This window comes from Mustela lutreola, chromosome 7 (genome assembly GCF_030435805.1).
Source record: "Mustela lutreola isolate mMusLut2 chromosome 7, mMusLut2.pri, whole genome shotgun sequence".
Classification (NCBI taxonomy): Eukaryota; Metazoa; Chordata; class Mammalia; order Carnivora; family Mustelidae; genus Mustela; species Mustela lutreola.
Genome location: NC_081296.1, coordinates 41,975,744 through 41,999,664, shown reverse-complemented (window position 1 = coordinate 41,999,664; position 23,921 = coordinate 41,975,744). Strand labels below are relative to the sequence as shown.

Sequence of the window (23,921 nt, the reverse complement as noted above, 5' to 3'; positions counted from 1 at the left end):
TTTGGGTGGAAGAAGACAATGACACGAAGAAGAAAATATGAAACATACATATAAATAATGGTGTTAAATGCCAAATGTATGGAAATTTAATGCAAGTATTATTACTGGCAAATTTTTATTCTACAGGAAAGATAAAGCCACTAAAATTGGGAGAGGTAGAGTATATATGAGTTCTCCTAAGGGAGGACACATAACTTGTCTCTATTTGTAGCCCAGTAGAGTGGCTGGGAAGGAAGGAGTTACCAGGGCACAATATCCACTGCATATTAGAATTGCCTGATAACTTTTTTTTTTTAAACCCTTGTACCCAGACTACATCTGAAGCCAATTAAATCATAATCACTAGGAGTGAGACCCAGGCATCTGCATGGTTTAGAGCTCTCACAGGTGATTGTAATGAACCAAATTTAAGAATCCCTGACCTAGATATCTGCAGCCTACTTGTATTTTCTAATCATGTTGGTTCTTTCAAAGTATCTACCTCACATCAGACTAAGCAGAGGGATCAAAGTATTTACGAAGAAAAACAAACAAGATATGGTGTTACACTTAAGAATATCAGCCTCTAAAGGAAAGGTTTATGCAAAATAACAAAATTGACTGCTTACAAAAATAATAAAACCAGCACCTTGCATTTATTCTTTTCTACTATACTCTAAGCTATGCCGGTGTTAAACACATTTCCCCTCCCTTCATAATTTGTCTATGACCTCACTAGACAGATGAGAGAAATCAGATTCAGAGAAATTAGAAAATTTGTCAAGTAGAACAATGCTAGTTTTAACTGTACAGATGGGACTCGCCCCAAGCAACCTTCATTCATGTCATACTACACGATGGAGGTCATGATAAAAGGCTAGAAGAGCACAGAGGAAGAAACTTAAAATTCAGTCAGAAGAGGAGGAAGACATCTGGGGTCAGCCCCGGAAAGGAGGCAAAACTTGAACCTTATGAACACATAGTAGGACTTTTCTCAGGGGGAGAATTACAGATAAAATGTGTGAGGATGGACTAGCATTTGTAAAGATGGATAGGCACACGGATATTGCATCAGCAGAGGATCATCTGTACAATAGTGAAGCTGAGGTCCTGAGGAAATTTGTTTAAGGTCAGACTTTCCCCATGTTCCCAGTTATTTCTGGAATTTGGGGATCAACATCACGACTGAGTGGCTTGATTAGAATCACTCTCCACTGGACTATGATCAATACATAGTAATTGACTCTGCACCTACCAGTTCCTCATTGTTTAGTGATGTCCTAATCACCATAGCCAGGGAGAGTCCAGATTTCCGGGCAGCCAGAGTCTAAAATAAACAGAATTAGGAGTTATTGGCACACGATGTGGCTGCCATGAACACACAGCTCAGCAGCATGTGAAAAAGTTAAGAATACAGATGATCATTGCTCATGTTTTAGCCAATAGGGACCTGCCATTTTGAAGAGTCGGCAAGTTCATCCAGAATATGGAATCGTGGAACATCAAAGCTGAAAAGGTCCCTTTCTATTGTTGAACCCAACCTCTACACTTTGCAGATGACAAAACTGAGGCCCAGAAAGGCAGCTCCAAGTTTCCAGGCTAACAGGAGGCTTCTGTAACTTTGGTTTTCCCAAGGTGATCATGATCACATTCCTTCATAAAACATGGCCGCAGGCTCTGTGTCATGGCCATGAAGCACAACACTGAGGTTAGATGATTCTTGAATTGTTCACAATCCCCCAGAACATTCTTTCATCTCTAACCAGGATATTTTTTCTAAGTGTTCACTTTATCAACTGAAAAGCATTATACCCAGATTGGTTTTCTTAATGCAATGCTGCTAAATACAGTGATTTTAATTAAAAGTCCCTTTAGTTCCCCCACCATAAAATAGAACCATTATGTTGCTCTTACCTGAAATGTGTGTGATATAATGCACTCAGCAGTGCTGTCAAGAACTTTAGAGTCAGAAGTTTTACATGGGAATGTTCAGTATGTTATTCCACTGGAGCAAATGGAAGTCATAATGGTATTCTGTACCCAGTCTTAAATCTATCTCCATGGAGGACAAAGCCATAAACTTAGATAAAACTTCAGTACAGTGCTGAGTGAGAAAGTCACTGTCCACTCATCTCCACCCTGACTATGTAAACCTATATAGGGATTACCTCTCCAATGACTTACCCAAGATGATCTTCCAACTCTGACAACTATTATCTTTAAAATTATGTCTGTATTCTATTTTAGTCTGTTTTGACACCTGTTGGATATATAATTTGGTGTATCTTTCAGAATTGAACTAGAGGTTAAATACTTGGAGAAACTAAATTTCTTATTCCTATCTCTCTCTTTTTTTTTTTATTTCCCCATCTTGTCCTCTTTTATCCCAAGAATAAGTGCAGTGTATATTAAGTATGAAAAATATTAAATTGAAAATCACTTACCATAGCCTGAATATTCCAAGTGTCAGAAGAAACAAAGCATAAAAAAATTAGAAATAAGAAATGTGAGAAGAGCATAATGATGTTAAAATAAACTTAACACTTTAAAATAATGTTTGCACTATAGTGACAGAAATATGAGCTATACAGACACATCATGCTTTTCAGTATCTTTCCAATCAAGATTTTACCTTTCCTAATTTAAAGCCAAAGTGATGGTTTTCACATGATGGTTTTCATAGCAAAATTAAAAATTGCTGATATAAGAAATTGTATACATGGGGGTGCCTGGGTGGCTCAGTGGGTTAAGCCGCTGCCTTTGGCTCAGGTCATGATCTCAGGGTCCTGGGATCGAGTCCCGCATCGGGCTCTCTGCTCGGCAGGGAGCCTGCTTCCTCCTCTCTCTCTCTGCCTGCCTCTCTGACTACTTGTAATCTCTCTCTGTCAAATAAATAAATAAAATCTTTAAAAAAAAAAAAAAAAAAAAAAAGAAATTGTATACAATGTTGCAAAAGGGAAATTTCTATTTCTCTTGGATAAAACAAATTTTTATGTCATAAACTACTAAGAATATGCTTCCAGAAAAAAATGTGAAGACAACTGAGATAATAAAAAACATGCTGGTAGGTGATTTGTTTTTAGAATCTAATGCACACCATTATATTCTTTGCATCTTCATGTGGTCCCTGTGTATTTTGTTATAGGAGAGTTTGAGTCATTGAAAGTTATGTTCTGGCTTTATAAAGTTTTAAATAACTTGGGAGCCATAGATTTCCTTAGACAGTGGAATCACTTATTAATGTGACTAGATTTTAAGAAAATAAAGAATTGGTTAATGTTATCTGCTGCAACATTGTACATATCAAAGCCCAGCTGCAGCAGCTCACTTGGCATGCTGTGTGACTTTCTGCTCAATTACAGTGTCATTTTAACTCAGTTTGTAATTTCAACCAATATAAAAAACTGTCAAGGCACATCTGTCTGGCTCTGTAGGTAGAGCATGCAACTCTTGATTTTGGGGTCATAAGTTCAAGTCCCACACTGGGGGTGTGGATGGGTGGGAAGGAAAGCTTAAAAAAAAAAAAAAGCTGTCAGAAGGTTGGAGTTATCTCATTCATCTAAAAGATTTTAAAGAAATGATAAATGCAATACTTGGTAGAATCCAGCATCTTATATATTTTATTCTATGAAATACAGGCAAGGCACTTAATGAGAAGGCCAAAATGACAGCTAATGAAGAAAATGGGGACACATGCAATCAGAGAATGAAACAGGAGTGACTTACCACATCTCGCACAATAGGCAAAGTTTTTTTCCTGCGGAGATCTGGCATACTGTCAATGCCATAAAGTCCTCGGCCAGCCCTGAAAGGAAAAACAGGAATGATTCCAATGGGAAACATACTTCATTTAAGGAAAAAAAAAAAAAAATCCCCCATTCATGGTAAAAAGGCTGTGAAAAAGATGAAATGTATACCATGCTTTTCAATTGGTTCACAAAATAAGAACGATTCAGCCTCTAAGACTTCACCCAGGGAAAAGGAGAAAGACTCCAGCTACCAAAGTGCTCACTTGTATTCTTGGATAGTTCTGTACATTAAAACTTTAAAATATCCTTGGCTTGGATTGATATAAAAACCAAGACATTCTGTCAATATCACAGAGAACATTTTAAAAAATGGTTTCTTATATGAAACTTTGTATCTCCAAGAAGAGATAGAACAAAACCATGGTCAGTGTAAGGCGTAAGTTTGGTCCTCAATAGTAAAATAGTTACCTGTATTTGTAAAAGTATCATTCTTTTTTGATATTTTACATCTTCACAGATTAAACCCCAAAGTGGTACCTCAAAGAACCATAGCTGCATGTAAAATATATGTGGTGGTTACCAGAATTTTCACTTACTTGAATTTATCCCACGGAAAAATGCCAATAAGAGATTGATTTATTGTATAAGGATATCCACTGTGACATTTATTTTTGTAATAGCAATAAAAGTTGGGTAACCTAAATATTTCTTGAATGAATTATATTATCCAATGGAAGGAACGTAATAATCAAAGTAAATGAGTTAAATATATATGTGTATAAATGAAAAATATTCACAGTATGTTAAATGAAAAAAAAATACCAACAAACCAAGTTTGCCTATTAGTAAATTTAATAGAATACTGTGTGCATTTACATATGTACAGAAAATATATAGAATGATATTCATTAAATCGAATATAACCAGAATTACCTTTGTGGACTGATACTTGGTGGGAAAAAAAAAGGGGGGAGGAGTCTCATTACGTTATAAATTCAGTAATAGCCAACGTTTTTCTACTAAGCATTGCCATTTCTGCAATTTAAAATAATCTTAAAATATATTTATCTTTGTTTATTAAAATGAGTTCAATACATTGAATTTGATTTTTGCTGGATCTGAGCTAGTCATTTCCTATCACCAAAAAGGAGCTCAAGTCACTTATGAACAGCTTCTCCTATGCTTATCTGACCTACAAAACTCCTGCTTAACTCTGGCTTAGGGTCAACTGTTTTCACTAGGAACACACAACTGAAAGTCTGGGGTATTAGGTAGACAGCTCTGCTACTGTAACAGGCCACAACAGCATCTCACAGTCCAGTTTTTCTGTGACACAGAGATGGTCCCTTTGCTCCTGCTGCTTAGCTTAATTCAGGAGAAGTTTTGCCTTATTGGATTTTTCTTAGCAGCCATGGTCTTAACTCTAATACTTCTAGTTGCATCGGTCACTAGCTTGATGATATTGGATAATTCACTAAATTATAATACAACTCATGTGAAATAATAGAAGTATTAATAAGGATAGAATGATAATAAATAGTAATGTTATAACATGCATGACTCAAAGGGAAGATCAAATCCAGTAATACATGTGAGCAAGGAAAACCACCGCACATGTGTAAGAAGGATGTCAATGGTGAACAAATTATACTTCAGTTCATGAATTTTAACAAGAAGTTATCTTTAGGTTGGCTCATAGAACACAGGAAAAGGGTAACAGTGGGGCAGAGAGGGGTGCCTGGGTTGCTCAGTGGGTTAAGCCTCTGCCTTTGGCAGGTCGTGGTCCCAGGGTCCTAGGATCAAGCCCCACATCAGACTGTCTGCTCAGCAGGAAGCCTGCTTCCCCCTTTCTGCCTGCCTCTCTGCCTCCTTGTGATATCTCTTTCTCTCTCTCTCTCTCTGTGTCAAACAAATAAATAAAATCTTAAAAACAAACAAACAAACAAACAAACAAAACCCAAAAACAGTGGGGCAGAGATCAAGACAGATGAGAGAAGAGCAACAGAAGAAACCGGGAGGGGAGATAGCATGGGTGCAAATATGTGTGGTACAGACGGCACTTGAGATCCCGTCTACCACGGACTCTACAAAAGTTCACACAGCTTCCATCATTATCCCGAATAAAGCCAACTGACACTCTCTGGGCCAGTGACAGTGGTAGTCATGACAGTCAAATATCAAGACTGAGATCACAAAAACAATCATTAGCAGTATGCCCTTAGGAACTATAAGAAATACCACCATCAAGTAGGGGAAAAGGGAAACTCTTTTTTTTCAACACCCATTTTAAGAATGTGAGCCAGCTACTCCAACAGTGTAACTTCTTGCTTTCCTCTTATTCTCTTTCCATAGTTTTTCCCTCTCCCTGCCAGTTCATGCTTGATTCTGCTGCATCCCAAACATCACATTCATGGGAAAAGGGCTATGCTAGTGGGTTTCTAGAAGGACCTTTTGAGTTTCATTTGCTCCAATATAAGGCTCTGATTCCAAGTGGTTTCTTATGAAGAAAATTAATAATGACATAAAGTGTAATTAATAAATGTCTTTCCGCCACTACATGGCAATCATACTAACTAGCTGCCTTTGAATTTTCTGAAATGTTTTGACTGCTAAATAATGTGACTTTAATAACTATGTAAAAAAAAAACAATAGTCAATTGTGGTAATGGTTAACAAGGTGATTTATAAACTACAAAATGTAATATATAGATGGGTCACTTTCTTTAATGATTTGTTTTCCCTCTCACAAACTTAATTCAAATTCCTAAGAGCACCTAGAATTTTGAGCAAACTTACACACTCACTAATTCAGGAATCCATTACACACATGTATTTTCTTGGGTCTTACACTTACTCCTTAGCTTGCTTCATCAGAACAGAGATAGCCATGGACCCAGGCAAAACCTGAGCATTATAGAATAATGACCCCAAGTTAGAAGACCTGTATCTAAAATTTATCTCTGTCCTGAGTCTGTCATTAATTTCATCAAACCCATATTTTGTAATTGTAAAATTGCTATGCAATAAAATTATTCTCTTAGTCTTCACAGCCTTAAAAATACTCAAAATCATGTTGTGTTTCCTTATACTTTTCCTTTTCATTATTACTATAAGGCATCTGTATAAACATATACTTTCATTTGTTTATTCCTCAAGTAATAGTAAAACTTTCATTGCAGATCTGAGCTTTAGAAATGGTTTCCCTAATGGCCTTACCTCAAGAGTGGAGAAGTGCTTGGTTAATACTATAGAGGTCCATACAACTGCAAAACATTTTGTAAATATTATTGAAAGTGTTCCTAACCAAGAGACATCTGGGAGAAATTAAATTAAAAAATAGTGAAGACCGGAAGTATCAATAGATAAATAAGTCTTTGACCTTCTAAGCAAAAAGTCAAGTTCAAGGAAATCAGTTAAAATCTAGAAGAAACTAGCTAGGCTCAGGGATGAAGAGCTCAGGGAGAGTCATCAAGACAGGCAACACCAGACAAAAAACTCCAGGGGTGAGATCTGATTCTAGGGAAGAAGTGGTCTGATTTCAGTCCTTTTTGGTATAAGTGATTTGATTAAAAGCCATTGCTAACCACCCGCAGCAAACTAGCTAACAATCAATATTTATTTGGTACTTACCAGGAGCCAGATGTAATGCTAACAAATAGAATCAAACTTTACATATAGTCCTCATTTTATTCTCAAAAAAAAAAAAAATCAGTAAAGTAGAGGCATAATTATTCAAGGAGGAAATGGATGAATGAATTGTTTAGAATCATTCTTATAATTAGTCTAAATCACAGATAGCAGTGTCTGGATTTGAACCCAAACTCTAGGGCTTATCATATCCTACTGCTTATACACTTAGATCATTTCATATTTAGAACAATAATATGAACCGAGGATTAAAACTAATCCTTCCTATTTTACTTTTAATGAAACAAAAGCAACTATGGCAGGGCTTGATTTGCACTGAAAGACAGTGTTACCTGAAACCTCATGTTTCGTGCATTCCTCCTAAAAAAGGAAAAATGTATGTATGTGTGCCTATTATGTGTGTGTATATGTGTACAGATGTGTGTATATGTATGTATGTTCATATGCATGTGTGTAACATATATGCATGTCTAAACACACATGTAACAGGCACACATACATACATTTTTCCTTTTTTAGGAAGATATAAAATGTTTATCCCAGTTACTCTAGAGCTGTTACCATTATTTGAAATGCTTTCACTGTATTCCAAGACACTATTATCTTCATATCAGAAACACTGTATCATTGAATAAAATAGTCCCAATCCTCCCCAAGCAGTTCCTCTTCAACTATTTAAGAGTTCTCCCTAGGGAAAAAGAGTTCTCCCTAGACCATAGGCATTACAAATCAGATGAAAACATCAGATCTACAGAAATATTTGGAAAGTCAATCATCAAATCAAACCGAGAAAATGGATGCCTCGGAGGCTAAGTTAGTTAAGCATCTGACTCAGGTCTTGATCTCCAGGCTGTGAGTTCACGTCCTATGTTAGGCTCTATGCCTATTTTAAGGGAAGTGCACTTTAAATAAATAAATAAATAAACAAACAGGGTAAAATTTAAAGAATGAAAAATGGATACAATTTCATAAATTGTGATATATTCTAGTTCATTATGTCTTATATTACATAGTTCATATTTTTCATACTTTTATTTCTTAGTTCTTTGGATAATTAAGTTTGCTGAGTTTAATAAAATTGAAGATTTACTTTGACTCTTCAGCTAACTATCTTGTTATAGAACAAACACAACACAAATTACCTAAAAGATATATAATCTATAACTGTTAAACAATCTGATATCTAAGGTAGAAGACGTAAGGTTTATTTTAATATATTAATAATTAATCCAAAATTAGTGATAATACACTGACTATACATTGATTGGAAAAGAACTCTGAGAAGTGTGCTGTTTCCATAAGTGTGTAGCTGATGGTTTAGTTGGTTAATTGGCAATATTCATAGACTATCTAATAGCCATTAGAAATCAGAAAATTAGTAGACTCTCTTTATATGCAAAGGAGTTATTAAATTAATTGAAGACCATAAGCCTAAGAAAGAAGTAAAATACAAACAGATCACAGTGCTTCTGTTTATTTCTGTGTTTCCAAGACAATTATTGAGCAGGGCTATGTAATTAATCTTTTTTAGCATTATGGAACACTAAGGCAATGTAAAAGATTAATAATGAATCACTCTAAATCCCTCTCCTGTAATACAGCTCTCCTCTTTCAGACTTTTAGTAAACAAATCTTTGGATTTATTTAGTTACTTAATGGTAGACATACAGTAACTTTTTTTATTACAGTCATATATGTTACATACATTTTAACAATTAGCCTCATGATCATTATGAACTGTATTTACCTCTCCGTATTAGAATCCATTATTCAGGATATTCTCTGTTCTCCTTTTTTCACCTTTTTATTTTTATTATTGTCAACACTGAGTGAGTATTTGTGTCTGTGTAATTGGATGTTTCACTCCCCACATCCAATTAATCACCAGTTTCTAAAGATTTTTTGATACTATATTTCATCACAATTAACACACCATCTGTCATAAGATGCAGCATTATATATTTATATGTTGAGGAAAATCAAATTAATCTTTGACACTGTGTTTTCTTAGTGAGTAGAATTTAAATTGTGTATTTATTCAAAGGACCCTCTTAAATTGACTTCATCCATGGCACAGATGTGTCATATTATCATTTCTCTATACATGAAAATAAAAATATAAACAAAATAAATGATTATTCCTTAAGTTTCTCAGTCAGAGTCCAGCTGCTTAAAATGACTCTTCAACACAGAATTGTCAATGTCTTGGTCTGTGTCCAAATTATGGTCTTGTAAGCCATCAAGAGCAATGGCAATGTAGCATTTTATAAAATGGCCCTTCGTTATTATTTCTTTTATTCCAAGAAGTGGGCAGCTCTGTTGCAGATACTGATTTTGGTAGGCTCTCAATCTCACCTAGATCTTCGAAGGAGATCAAGAGTTCTCCCAGTCTTCCTCAAATCATCCTGAGTTTTCTCTGGACTAAAACATTAAGAAAATGCAATTATCCAGCCCATACCATCTGCAAGAACAAAATCACAATGCTCTCCCAGGACACTTTTAACTACACTTATAAACGTACAGACAATGAAACTCTTGTAATTGTAAGCATTACCAATGCTTTTAAGATACCATCGATTAGGTGCATCTTGATATTTTACAAGGTATAAAAATGTATGTTGTAGGATTGATAAAATATCTCCCTCCTGAACCCCCACACTGATAGAGCTCTATTTCGGGCCTTACTATTTTAGCTCATCTCTTAGATTTTTTTTTTTTTGTCAGCTCATTTTTTTTAATTGCCAACAGCTCTTTTCCAGAATACAAATCTAAAGATATCTTTTTCATATTCAACATCCCTTACTGCTTCCAAGATAGAGAACAAATTCCTTTTCACTTCAGCAAGGTAGGACTGCCCCTCCAGTGTCCTCTCCTCTGAGTTCTCCCTCTACTTTCTTGTTCCACTCATCCTGAATGCCTTTGTAGATCCCCAGATTCCGCATACTCTTTCCCCTTGCCTGTTTTCACTCCACAATTTCCTCTGCTGCTACTGGCCTCCTTGTGAGTGGCACAGGCTCACACTTACCTCTCTTAAATAAAATTTGAATGTAATTTTAAGGTACCTCCTCCCCATCTCAATTAACTGTGCCTCTCTATAAGCACAACATCGGGAATTCTCAGTGGGAGGGACTGGGTCATGGGTGGACGAGGCGAGGGGCAAACCATAACTGCTGGCCTCTACATGGGCTTCTCAGCAGCTGTGTGGATTCAAAGACAAATATTTATTGCTAATAGAGGAAGGCATACTTTTTAGGTGAACTGGAGCAGAAATGCTTTTTAATTTTTAATTCCAGTATAGTTAAGGTACAGTGTTACATTAGCTTCGGGTGTACAACACAGTAATCTAGTCCCATCCATGACTCAGCGCTTATTATGATAAATGCACTCTTCGTCCCCTTCACACACCCCACTCCTCTCTGGTAACCACGAGTTTGTTCTCTACGGTTAGGACTCAGGTTGTTTTTGGCTTGTCTCCCACCCACCTTTCCTCCCCTTTATTTCTTTAGTTTCTTGAATTCCAATATTAGTGAGATCATATTGTATTTGTCTTTCTCTAACTGGCCGATTTCGCTGGCTGTACTCTCTAGCTCCATCCCTGTTGTTGCAAATGGCGAGATTCCATTCTTTAGGCCTAGATGATATTCGTGTGTGTGTGTGTGTGTGTGTGTGTACACACTGCATCTTCTTTATCCATTCATCTATCAATGGACACTTTGGCTGCTTCCGTAATTCAGCCATTGTAGGGGTGAAACAGAAAAACCTTTGAGAATAATTGTTCTAAGTCTTCTGTTATAACCTCTGTAAAACTACTTTCTGTTTGTTTGCATGGATGTCCCCACTAGAACATATGTTTCAAAAAAATGACAAATCTTAGTCATCTTTACTGCCCTGGGGCTAACTCCGACATGGAGCAGGAAGAATAAAAGGTAGAGGTTCAAGCGAACAGGCCTTGACACCAGAGAGATTGGCTATTAAATAAACCATCATCTTGACTTAAAAACTAAGATTCCTATCTTTGAAAGAGTACCTGAAAAAAGCAAGACCAAAGCCTGAGGACCAAAGAGAAAGTCAGTGACCTCACACTGAAGTGAGTTAGCTGGCAAGAGTTTTCTCATTGGAAGAAGATAGGAGTCTGGGCCCGTGGGGGGCTCAGTGGGTTAAAGCCTCTGCCCTCAGCTCAGGTCATGATCCCAGGGTCCTGGGGTCGAGCCCCGGATCAGGCTCTCTGCTCAGCGGGGAGCCTGCTTCCTCCTCTCTCTCTGCCTGCCTCTCTGCCTACTTGTGATCTCTGTCTGTCAAATAAATAAATAAAATCTTAAAAAAAAAAAAAAAAGAAGACAAGGAGTCTTGTTACTAGACCAGTAAATATTGTTTTAACTTTTATGAATCCCAGTTATCTTATATGGAAAATGGAATAATGACGGCATCTGTAGCATTCTGGGGAGCACTGAGATATTATATTAAAGTAGGTTATCTATTATTGGTAGTAATTATTATAGACTAGTGTCGGCAGGGACATTATTGAAATTGACCAAACATATCCTGCCTCACTGCTCCCCTGGGTCTGTCTATATTCCTCCAAACTAAGGAATAAATTTGTAGCAGAGTTTCTGGCACTCAGGACATTATAGGTAGCTATCTACTTGAAGAATTAAAGAAAAAGAAGGGCAAAAATGAAAGCTGTGATTATACTCTACATTCTGCTCTGAGCTCTATTAACATTCTCTTTGGACTCAGTTTTGGTCTAGACTTCTTTCCTCTGCCAATCCCTTTTGTGTAGCACCTCAGCTCTGGTGATGATGGTTGTTGGCAGAGATCATTCCTTGTCCCACACTCATCTACAATCCTGGTCCCAGCTAGTCAACTTCCTATCAGACAAGGGTCTCACAGATGCCCCAACCAAGTCGCTTTTTTCCCTATTAATTCTAATCTTTGAAAAACACTACTTTTATCTTCTCAATTTTCTAAGCCTTATCTCAAAATGGAAATAAAACTCAAAGCACAAAGCTCCTCCTCAGTACTAATCATTCCAGTCTCCTCCATCTTCTCTTCATTACCTCCTGGATTCTCTTAACTGTGGCCGTAATGTAGAATGTTTGTCTTTATGGGAATCACAGAGAGTCCTCTACACTACCCTTGATGGATCCTTTGGCGGAAACTCTGTTAGACACCAACATGCTCTATCTCCATAAAACCACTACAGCCATAGTTCCTTTTGCCTTGCAGTGATCACTAACTCTCTTGTTGAGCAAGAGATGAAATAATTGGCTTGAGTTCAGAGGATATGGCTGTATGACAAATATATAAAGTTTTGTACAGTGGGACAATCCTGTTAACATCTGAGAAGAGGAAAATGAGATGTAAACAGAGTACAGAATATTCATATCTTCTTTCTCTCCCTCTCCCTGGCATGCATTAATAAAACAGTGAACTGGGAGGAGTCAAGATGGCGGAGAAGTAGCAAGCTGAGACTGCTTCAGCTAGCCGGAGATCAGCTAGATAGCTTATCTAAAGATTGCAAACACCTGAAAATCCATCGGCAGATCGAAGAGAAGAAGAACAGCAATTCTGGAAACAGAAAAACAACCACTTTCTGAAAGGTAGGACCGGCAGAGAAGTGAATCCAAAGCGACGGGAAGATAGACCCCGGGGGGAGGGGCCGGCTCCCGGCAAGCAGCGGAGCAACCGTGCACAAAATCAGGACTTTTAAAAGTCTGTTCCGCTGAGGGACATCGCTCCAGAGGCTAAACCGGGGCGAAACCCACGGGGGGTCAGCGTGGCCTCAGGTCCCACAGGGTCACAGAAGGATCGGGGGTGTCTGAGTGTCGCAGAGCTTGCGGGTATTGGAACGGGAAAGCCGGCTACAGAGACAGAGCCGACAGTAAGCTCGCAGCTCGGTGTTACCTTGAACCGGTCGCAGGCTCGGTGAGCTCGGAGCGCGGCCGGAGGTCAGACAGACGGGAGTAACTGGGCGCTGTTCTCTGAGGGCGCACTGAGGAGTGGGGCCCTAGGCTCTCGGCTCCTCCGGGCCGGAGACCAGGAGGCCGCCATTTGTATTCCCGTCCTCCGGAACTCTACGGAAAGCGCTCAGGTAACAAAAGCTCCTGAAAGCAAACCCGAGCGGATTACTCACCCCGGCCCCGGGTAAGGGCGGTGTAATTCCGCCTGGGGCAAAGACACTTGAGAATCACTACACCAGGCCCCTCCCCCAGAAGATCAACAAGAAATCCAGCCGAGACCAAGTTCACCTACCAAGGAGTGCGGTTTCAATACCAAGGAGAGCAGCAGAATTCCAGAGGAGGAGAAAGCCAAACACGGAACTCATGGCTTTTTTCCTGGGATTTTTTTTAGTCTTGCAGTTAATTTGATTTTTTCTTTTTCATTTTTTTTTTTTTTTCTCGCCTTCGGGTAAAATTTTTTTTTTAACTGCTACCTTTTTCTTTTTTAACGATTTTTTACTAGTTTATCTAATATATATATTTTTTCTTTTTTACATTTTTCTTAGGTGTTTTCTTTTTTTAAAAATTCTTTTCTTTTCTTTTCTTTTTTTTTTCTTTTATTTTTGTTTTTTTTTTTTCTTTCTTCCTTTTTGAACCTCTTTTTATCCCCTTTCTCCCCACTCACGATTTTGGATCTCTTCTAATTTGGTTAAAGCATATTTTCCTGGGGTTGTTGCCACCCTTTTAGTATTTTACTTGCCCCTTCATTTACTCTTATCTGGACAAAATGACAAGACATAAAAATTCAACACAAAAAAAAGAACAAGAGGCAGTACCGAAGGCTAGGGACCTAATCAATACAGACATCGGTAATATGTCAGATCTAGAGTTCAGAATGACAATTCTCAAGGTTCTAGCCGGGCTCGAAAAAGGCATGGAAGATATTAGAGAAACCCTCTCGAGAGATATAAAAGCCCTTTCTGGAGAAATAAAAGAACTAAAATCTAACCAAGGTGAAATCAAAAAAGCTATTAATGAGGTGCAATCAAAAATGGAGGCTCTAACTGCTAGGATAAATGAGGCAGAAGAAAGAATTAGTGATATAGAAGACCAAATGACAGAGAATAAAGAAGCTGAGCAAAAGAGGGACAAACAGCTACTGGACCACGAGGGGAGAATTCGAGAGATAAGTGACACCATAAGACGAAACAACATTAGAATAATTGGGATTCCAGAAGAAGAAGAAAGTGAGAGGGGAGCAGAAGGTATACTGGAGAGAATTATTGGGGAGAATTTCCCCAATATGGCAAAGGGAACGAGCATCAAAATTCAGGAGGTTCAGAGAACGCCCCTCAAAATCAATAAGAATAGGCCCACACCCCGTCACCTAATAGTAAAATTTACAAGTCTCAATGACAAAGAGAAAATCCTGAAAGCAGCCCGGGAAAAGAAGTCTGTAACATACAATGGAAAAAATATTAGATTGGCAGCTGACTTATCCACAGAGACCTGGCAGGCCAGAAAGAGCTGGCATGATATTTTCAGAGCACTAAACGAGAAAAACATGCAGCCAAGAATACTATATCCAGCTAGGCTATCATTGAAAATAGAAGGAGAGATTAAAAGCTTCCAGGACAAACAACAACTGAAAGAATTTGCAAATACCAAACCAGCTCTACAGGAAATCTTGAAAGGGGTCCTCTAAGCAAAGAGAGAGCCTACAAGTGGTAGATCAGAAAGGAACAGAGACCATATACAGTAACAGTCACCTTACAGGCAATACAATGGCACTAAATTCATATCTCTCAATAGTTACCCTGAATGTGAATGGGCTAAATGCCCCTGTCAAAAGACACAGGGTATCAGAATGGATAAAAAAACAAAGCCCATCTATATGTTGCCTCCAAGAAACACATTTTAAGCCCGAAGACACCTCCAGATTTAAAGTGAGGGGGTGGAAAAGAATTTACCATGCTAATGGACATCAGAAGAAAGCAGGAGTGGCAATCCTTATATCAGATCAATTAGATTTTAAGCCAAAGACTATAATAAGAGATGAGGAAGGACACTATATCATACTCAAAGGGTCTGTCCAACAAGAAGATTTAACAATTTTAAATATCTATGCCCCCAATGTGGGAGCAGCCAACTATATAAACCAATTAATAACAAAATCAAAGAAACACATCAACAATAATACAATAATAGTAGGGGACTTTAACACTCCCCTCACTGAAATGGACAGGTCATCCAAGCAAAAGATCAGCAAGGAAATAAAGGCCTTAAACGACACACTGGACCAGATGGACATCACAGATATATTCAGAACATTTCATCCCAAAGCAACAGAATACACATTCTTCTCTAGTGCACATGGAACATTCTCCAGAATAGATCACATCCTCGGTCCTAAATCAGGACTCAACCGGTATCAAAAGATTGGGATCATTCCCTGCATATTTTCAGACCACAATGCTCTAAAGCTAGAACTCAACCACAAAAGGAAGTTTGGAAAGAACCCAAATACATGGAGACTAAACAGTATCCTTCTAAAGAATGAATGGGTCAACCGGGAAATTAAAGAAGAATTGAAAAAAATCATGGAAACAAATGATAATGAAAATACAACGGTTCAAAATCTGTGGGACACAACAAAGGCAGTCCTGAGAGGAAAATATATAGCAGTACAAGCCTTTCTCAAGAAACAAGAAAGGTCTCAGGTACACAACCTAACCCTACACCTAAAGGAGCTGGAGAAAGAACAAGAAAGAAACCCTAAGCCCAGCAGGAGAAGAGAAATCATAAAGATCAGAGCAGAAATCAATGAAATAGAAACCAAAAAAAACAATAGAACAAATCAACGAAACTAGGAGCTGGTTCTTTGAAAGAATTAATAAAATTGATAAACCCCTGGCCCGACTTATCAAAAAGAAAAGAGAAAGGACCCAAATAAATAAAATCATGAATGAAAGAGGAGAGATCACAACTAACACCAAAGAAATACAAACTATTATAAGAACATACTATGAGTAACTCTACGGCAATAAATTTGACAATCTGGAAGAAATGGATGCATTCCTAGAAACATATAAACTACCACAACTGAACCAGGAAGAAATAGAAAGCCTGAACAGACCCATAACTAATAAGGAGATTGAAACAGTCATTAAAAATCTCCAAACAAACAAAAGCCCAGGGCCAGACGGCTTCCCAGGGGAATTCTACCAAACATTTAAAGAAGAACTAATTCCTATTCTCCTGAAACTGTTCCAAAAAATAGAAATGGAAGGAAAACTTCCAAACTCATTTTATGAGGCCAGCATCACCTTGATCCCAAAACCAGACAAGGATCCCACCAAAAAAGAGAGCTATAGACCGATATCCTTGATGAACACAGATGCGAAAATACTCAACAAAATACTAGCCAATAGGATTCAACAGTACATTAAAAAGATTATTCACCACGACCAAGTGGGATTTATTCCAGGGCTGCAAGGTTGGTTCAACATCCGCAAATCAGTCAATGTGATACAACACATCAATAAAAGAAAGAACAAGAACCATATGATACTCTCAATAGATGCTGAAAAAGCATTTGACAAAGTACAACATCCCTTCCTGATCAAAACTCTTCAAAGTGTAGGGATAGAGGGCGCATACCTCAATATCATCAAAGCCATCTATGAAAAACCCACCGCAAATATCATTCTCAATGGAGAAAAACTGAAAGCTTTTCCGCTAAGGTCAGGAACACGCCAGGGATGTCCATTATCACCACTGCTATTCAACATCATACTAGAGGTCCTAGCCTCAGCAATCAGACAACAAAAGGAAATTAAAGGCATCCAAATCGGCAAAGAAGAAGTCAAATTATCACTCTTCGCAGATGATATGATACTATATGTGGAAAACCCAAAAGACTCCACTCCAAAACTGCTAGAACTTATACAGGAATTCAGTAAAGTGTCAGGATATAAAATCAATGCACAGAAATCAGTTGCATTTCTCTACACCAACAGCAAGACAGAAGAAAGAGATATTAAGGAGTCAATCCCATTTACAATTGCATCCAAAACCATAAGATACCTAGGAATAAACCTAACCAAAGAGGCACAGAATCTATACTCAGAAAACTATAAAGTACTCATGAAAGAAATTGAGGAAGACACAAAGAAATGGAAAAATGTGCCATGCTCCTGGATTGGAAGAATAAATATTGTGAAAATGTCTATGCTACCTAAAGCAATTTACACATTTAATGCAATTCCTATCAAAGTACCATCCATCTTTTTCAAAGAAATGGAACAAATAATGCTAAAATTTATATGGAACCAGAAAAGACCTCGAATAGCCAAAGGGATATTGAAAAAGAAAGCCAACGTTGGTGGCATCACAATTCCGGACTTCAGGCTCTATTACAAAGCTGTCATCATCAAGACAGCATGGTACTGGCACAAAAACAGACACATAGATCAATGGAACAGAATAGAGAGCCCAGAAATAGACCCTCAAATCTATGGTCAACTAATCTTCGACAAAGCAGGAAAGAATGTCCAATGGAAAAAAGACAGCCTTTTCAATAAATGGTGCTGGAAAATTGGACAGCCACATGCAGAAAAATGAAATTGGACCATTTCCTTACACCACACACAAAAATAGACTCAAAATGGATGAAGGACCTCAATGTACGAAAGGAATCCATCAAAATCCTTGAGGAGAACACGGGCAGCAACCTCTTCGACCTCTGCCACAGCAACATCTTCCTAGGAACAACGCAAAAGGCAAGGGAAGCAAGAGAAAAAATGAACTACTGGGATTTCATCAAGATCAAAAGCTTTTGCACAGCAAAGGAAACAGTTAACAAAATCAAAAGACAACTGACAGAATGGGAGAAGATATTTGCAAACGACATATCAGATAAAGGACTAGTGTCCAGAATCTATAAAGAACTTAGCAAACTCAACACCCAAAGAACAAATAATCCAATCAAGAAATGGGCAGAAGACATGAACAGACATTTCTGCAAAGAAGACATCCAGATGGCGAACAGACACATGAAAAAGTGCTCCATATCACTCGGCATCAGGGAAATACAAATCAAAACCACAATGAGATATCACCTCACACCAGTCAGAATGGCTAAAATCAACAAGTCAGGAAATGACAGATGCTGGCGAGGATGCGGAGAAAGGGGAACCCTCCTACACTGTTGGTGGGAATGCAAGCTGGTGCAGCCACTCTGGAAAACAGCATGGAGGTTCCTCAAAATGTTGAAAATAGAACTGCCCTATGACCCAGCAATTGCACTATTGGGTATTTACCCTAAAGATACAAATGTAGTGATCCAAAGGAGCACATGCACCCGAATGTTTATAGCAGCAATGTCCACAATAGCCAAACTATGGAAAGAACCTAGATGTCCATCAACAGATGAATGGATCAAGAAGATGTGGTATATATACACAATGGAATACTATGCAGCCATCAAAAGAAATGAAATCTTGCCATTTGCAACAACATGGATGGAACTAGAGCGTATCATGCTTAGCGAAATAAGTCAAGCAGAGAAAGACAACTATCATATGATCTCCCTGATATGAGGAAGTGGTGATGCAACATGGAGGCTTAAGTGGGTAGAAGAAGAATAAATGAAACAAGATGGGATTGGGAGGGAGACAAACCATAAGTGACTCTTAATCTCACAAAACAAACTGAGGGTTGCCGAGGGGAGGGGATTTGGGAGAAGGGGTTGGGATTATGGACATTGGGGAGGGCATGTGATTTGGTGAGTGCTGTGAAGTGTGTAAACCTGGTGATTCACAGACCTGTACCCCTGGGGATAAAAATATATGTTTATAAAAAATAAAAAAAGTATAAAAAATAAATAAATAAATAAAAATAAAACAGTGAACTGACATGTTGAAGTGCCCATCATTTTTAAGCGGTTTTTCTTCCACTGGCTTGCTTTCCCTCCTTTGCTCTTTCTCGAATTCAGGCAGTAAATTTGTATACAAAGTTATTTTACTGAAGTAGGCAAGAGGCATGTTTATTCTGCTGAGTGCCTGGAACACAGTGGGTATCAATTAAATGTTCTTGAATATTTCCACAAACCTGTCAGCAGTTTTAAGCCAAGACATCCATTTTAGGATCAATTATTTTCTCTGCAAATTCTTTTGGATGTCTCATTTTTATTTCACGATTTTTAATACTATCACCATTTGGCTGGTCCCAGAGGTTTAAAATCCTAAATAACAGCTAATCTGAGTTGTAAGCCTCAAGCGACGTAAGAAATGGAATGTTCCCACATTCTTGTATTTTAGGGCTATTGAAACTGAGCTGCAGCTGACTGGCAGAAAGCTAGAAATACTTAGGGCTCCAGATCATCACTGCGATCCTTCCTTCTCTGCTTCTAATATACAAGAGGCATCGATCTTTGTTAGTATTTGTCCATTTTCTTTCTCAGCCCAGTCTCTCTTCTGTCATCCTCAGATCCTCTCCTCAATTACACCTTCCTTTATATTTGGATCACCCCAATTTGGTCATAAGTCTTATTGTTAGGCCGAGAATTTTTTTTTTTTTTAAGATTTTATTATTTATTTGACAGACAGAGACCACAAGTAGGCAGAGAGACAAGCAGAGAGAGAGAGGAGGAGGAAGCAGGCTCCCCGTGGAGCAGAGAGCCTGATGTGGGACTCGATCCCAGGACCCCTGGATGATGACCTGAGCCAAAGGCAGGGGCTTTAACCCTCTCAGCCACCCAGATGCCCCGAGGCCGAGAATTCTTTTCGTGGACCTTGTAATGATCAGTCTCCCCATCTGCATTCTCTCCCATCTTCCATTCATCTTGAACAAAACTGCTGCTTCCACCTTCCTGTAGTTCATGCCCACAAGACTAACATGACCAAAGGATGTTCGAAGAAGACCAGTCTGGCAGTGCGGCTCATGGGGGATTAGAGGAGGGTAAAGGAGACAGATGGTCTAAAAAGATGGTTGAATTAACCCTAGGCTCTTTAATGGATTCCTTAATGAGGGTCTTGACTTAAGTGGTTTCACCATTTTCTTTTCCAACCCCTTCATTCTGCTTTATGAACTCTGGTAGAATTCCCAATTCAAACCACTATAATATTTTAAAGTACAAATGGCCTCATTGTCAAGGAGAGTCTTTGTATCCACTAAATTACTTTCTCCTTTCCTGGGCATTTGACCTCTTAATGCTCCATAATGCTCTTTAACACTTTAAGCAGGCTCTTTCTTTCAAACCCTTGTTCCTTTGAAACAAGGTTTCAGAAGTGCTGACTACCTCATTATTTATATTATTTTTTTAAACTAATGTCATTTTTAATTTTTTAAAGAAATAAAGGGAATGTGAAGGATTTACTATGCTGGTGTAACATTTTGTACTTCCAGTGATTAAAAATATTTTTTTTATAGCGGAAACAACCAAATGGTCCTAGGTTTATTACGACGAGTTGCAGAAGTGAAAATGTAAAATACAGCTCTTAAAACATTCCCCTGAAGGTTTTCTCAATGTTAGGCTTGAGGGAACAATGTCAGGTGTTGGGGACTAACTTCTAACAACTCAATTACAGTATGTACCTTTTAGGGCTCATTTTCTTTTTTTTTAAATTTTTTATTTTTTATAAACATATATTTTTATCCCCAGGGGTACAGGTCTGTGAATCGCCAGGTTTACACACTTCACAGCACTCACCCAAAGCACAAACCCTCCCCAATGTCCATAATCCCACCCCCTTCTCCCAACCTCCCTCCCCCCATCAACCCTCAGTTTGTTTTGTGAGATTAAGAGTCACTTATGGTTTGTCTCCCTCTCAATCCCATCTTGTTTTATTTATTATTCTCCTACCCCCTTAAACCCCCATGTTGCATCACCACTTCCTCATATCAGGGAGATCATATGATAGTTGTCTTTCTCCGCTAGACTTATTTCGCTAAGCATGATACGCTCTAGTTCCATCCACATTGTCGCAAATGGCAAGATTTCATTTCTTTTGATGGCTGCATAGTATTCCATTGTGTATATATACCACATCTTCTTTATCTATTCATCTGTCGATGGGCATCTAGGTTCTTTCCATAGTTTGGCTATTGTGGACATTGCTGCTATAAACATTCGGGTGCACGTGCCCCTTCAGATCACTACGTTTGTATCTTTAGGGTAAATACCCAATAGTGCAATTGCTGGGTCATAGGGCAGCTCTATTTTCAACATTTTGAGGAACCTCCATGCTGTTTTCCAGAGTGGTTGCACGAGCTTGCATTTCCACCAACAGTGTAGGAGGGTTCCCCTTTCTCCGCATCCTCGCCAGCATCTGTCATTTCCTGACTTGTTAATATTAGCCATTCTGACTGGTGTGAGGTGATATCGCATTGTGGTTTTGATTTGTATTTCCCTGATGCCAAGTTATATGGAGCACTTTTTCATGTGTCTGTTGGCCATCTGGATGTCTTCTTTGCAGAAATGTCTGTTCATGTCCTCTGCCCATTTCTTGATTGGATTATTTGTTCTTTGGGTGTTGAGTTTGCTAAGTTCTTTATAGATTTTGGACACTAGTCCTTTATCTGATATGTCATTTGCAAATATCTTCTCCCATTCTGTCAGTTGTCTTTTAGTTTTGTTAACTGTTTCCTTTGCCGTGCAAAAGCTTTTGATCTTGATAAAATCCCAATAGTAGGGCTCATTTTCTTAACAAATTGTTTATCAAGTGGACAATATAGCCTTTCCCGGGGCTTGCAATTCCCTGTAACAAAAACCTTTCTTCTTCCATAACACTGTCTATAGCTAAATTAACCTCAGACATTATGACAGGCTATAGAACAGAAAATACAAAATTCAGCCTAAACTTTCTCATAGTTCAGCACCCATTATTGTTGGGAAAAATTTCCATTTAATTAGAATTCAGGCTATGAAGGGTCTCCATTTAAAGTGGTAGTTTTTAAACTCCTAAACCATGCTTCTGTGGCTCAAAGCTGCTACAAGTATTACATTGTGTGTATTAATGCTCCTTGTTTTGAAACTTATTTTCTTAGTAATCTCTCTGTGGAAAATCTCTGCATCCATTTATACATAGTTTCTAAGCTAGTTATTCATAAACTAATGAAAGACCAATTTCTTAATATGCTTTCCTTAAATGCCATTACATAGAATCAAACATCCAATAGCAAAGAAGCTACATTTATCAAAGTTGAAATCCTAGATTCCTTTTAATTATACTGTTCTTTATACATAGGCTACATAGTTAATCCCCTGAAATTTTTCTCAATCCTTCTCCTATCACTAATGAAAACTGGTAGTTCCTACTGTCAGAGACTAATGTCATTTGCTGTTTGCCTTTCATTGGCCCAGGCCCCTCTTATCATTGACAATCTAGTCTGTGTCCTTTTTTTACTATTTCCCTGCACAATGCTAACAGAAACACAAAGCATGACCCAGACTTTAACTGAGAATAAACACACATTCAACCCAGTGGTCCAGATTTGATACCAAGAAACGCCCTGAAACACTGCTCACCTCAAATGATAAAGAATGACAGAGGGAGAAGAAAACTATGCATCTCGGGAAATACTCCAGTCACTGACAGAACAACTGAGTCAAAGCCCTGGTTGTATGTTATCCCATGGTTGTCCTGTTATTTTCAGGAATTTATGGAATTTTTAAAGTAGAATTAAAACCTAATTTCAGAAAAACAATAAATATACACCAGGTACTGTTTTTGATGAATCGCCAAACAAGGGGGTAATTGTTAAAGGGATTCCGACTGCTTCAAACATGTAGGTATAGAATAGAATAATACTGTAATAGCAATTATATATTTTTTAAAGATTTTATTTATTTGACAGAGAGAGATCATAAGCAGGCAGAGAGAGAGGTGGGGGGTGGTGGTGAAACAGGCTCCCTGCTGAGCAGAGAGCCCGATGTAGGGTTCGATCCCAGGACCCTGAGATCATAACCTGAGCTAAAGGCAGAGGCTTTAACCTACTGAGCTACCCAGGCTCCCCAAGCAATTATAATTTTTAAGGAAATGTTTTTCTCACCAATTTCCAGTCCATTACTTCCTTCTCTCTGTAATTCCACCTGTGCTCTGATTTCCTGGATATATGAACTCAAGTCTTATGGCAGGCGGACTTCTGGTACCACTGAACTAGAGAACATTGTCATACCTCTGAAAATTTTAAGGACAACTACCAGCTATGCTGGGCAAGTTAAGAAGTGGCTTCCCTCATCTGTCCATCTGCTGCAAATCATTGCTCTGCAACCTATGAGGATGCTCAAACAAGTGACTGCCCAGGGTTGTGCAAGTAATCAGAAGCTTACAAAGTTTTTAACTCAACTCCTTGGTCTTAAATAACAATTGAACAGCCGACAACCAATTTGACCATGCTATCATCATACTCTATTTTATTTATGATGCACATTATGATTACTTGCCCATCTATCTGATTTTCACCTAGATTATGGAATTCTCAAAGGAGGACATATATACAATTTATTTTAATCTCCAGTATTTAGTGTAGGACTTAACACTTACTAGTATTGGTTAACATATTGCTTAGTACATAAAAGGAAAATTAATGATTGGAAGAACTC

General features: G+C 38.2%; 1 protein-coding gene across 1 annotated transcript in view; it reads right to left on the bottom strand.

Annotated features, from left to right (window-relative positions):
* Positions 1-23,921, bottom strand: part of UNC13C (unc-13 homolog C) — a 574,360-nt gene that overhangs the window by 372,428 nt on the left and 178,011 nt on the right. Inside the window, exons 4-6 of the mRNA XM_059180554.1 lie at positions 3,706-3,784; positions 2,424-2,429; positions 1,235-1,306 (exon numbers count right to left, since the gene is read on the bottom strand). Coding sequence (XP_059036537.1) covers positions 1,235-1,306; positions 2,424-2,429; positions 3,706-3,784 — 157 coding nt within the window. The remainder of the gene's footprint in view (positions 1-1,234; positions 1,307-2,423; positions 2,430-3,705; positions 3,785-23,921) is intronic.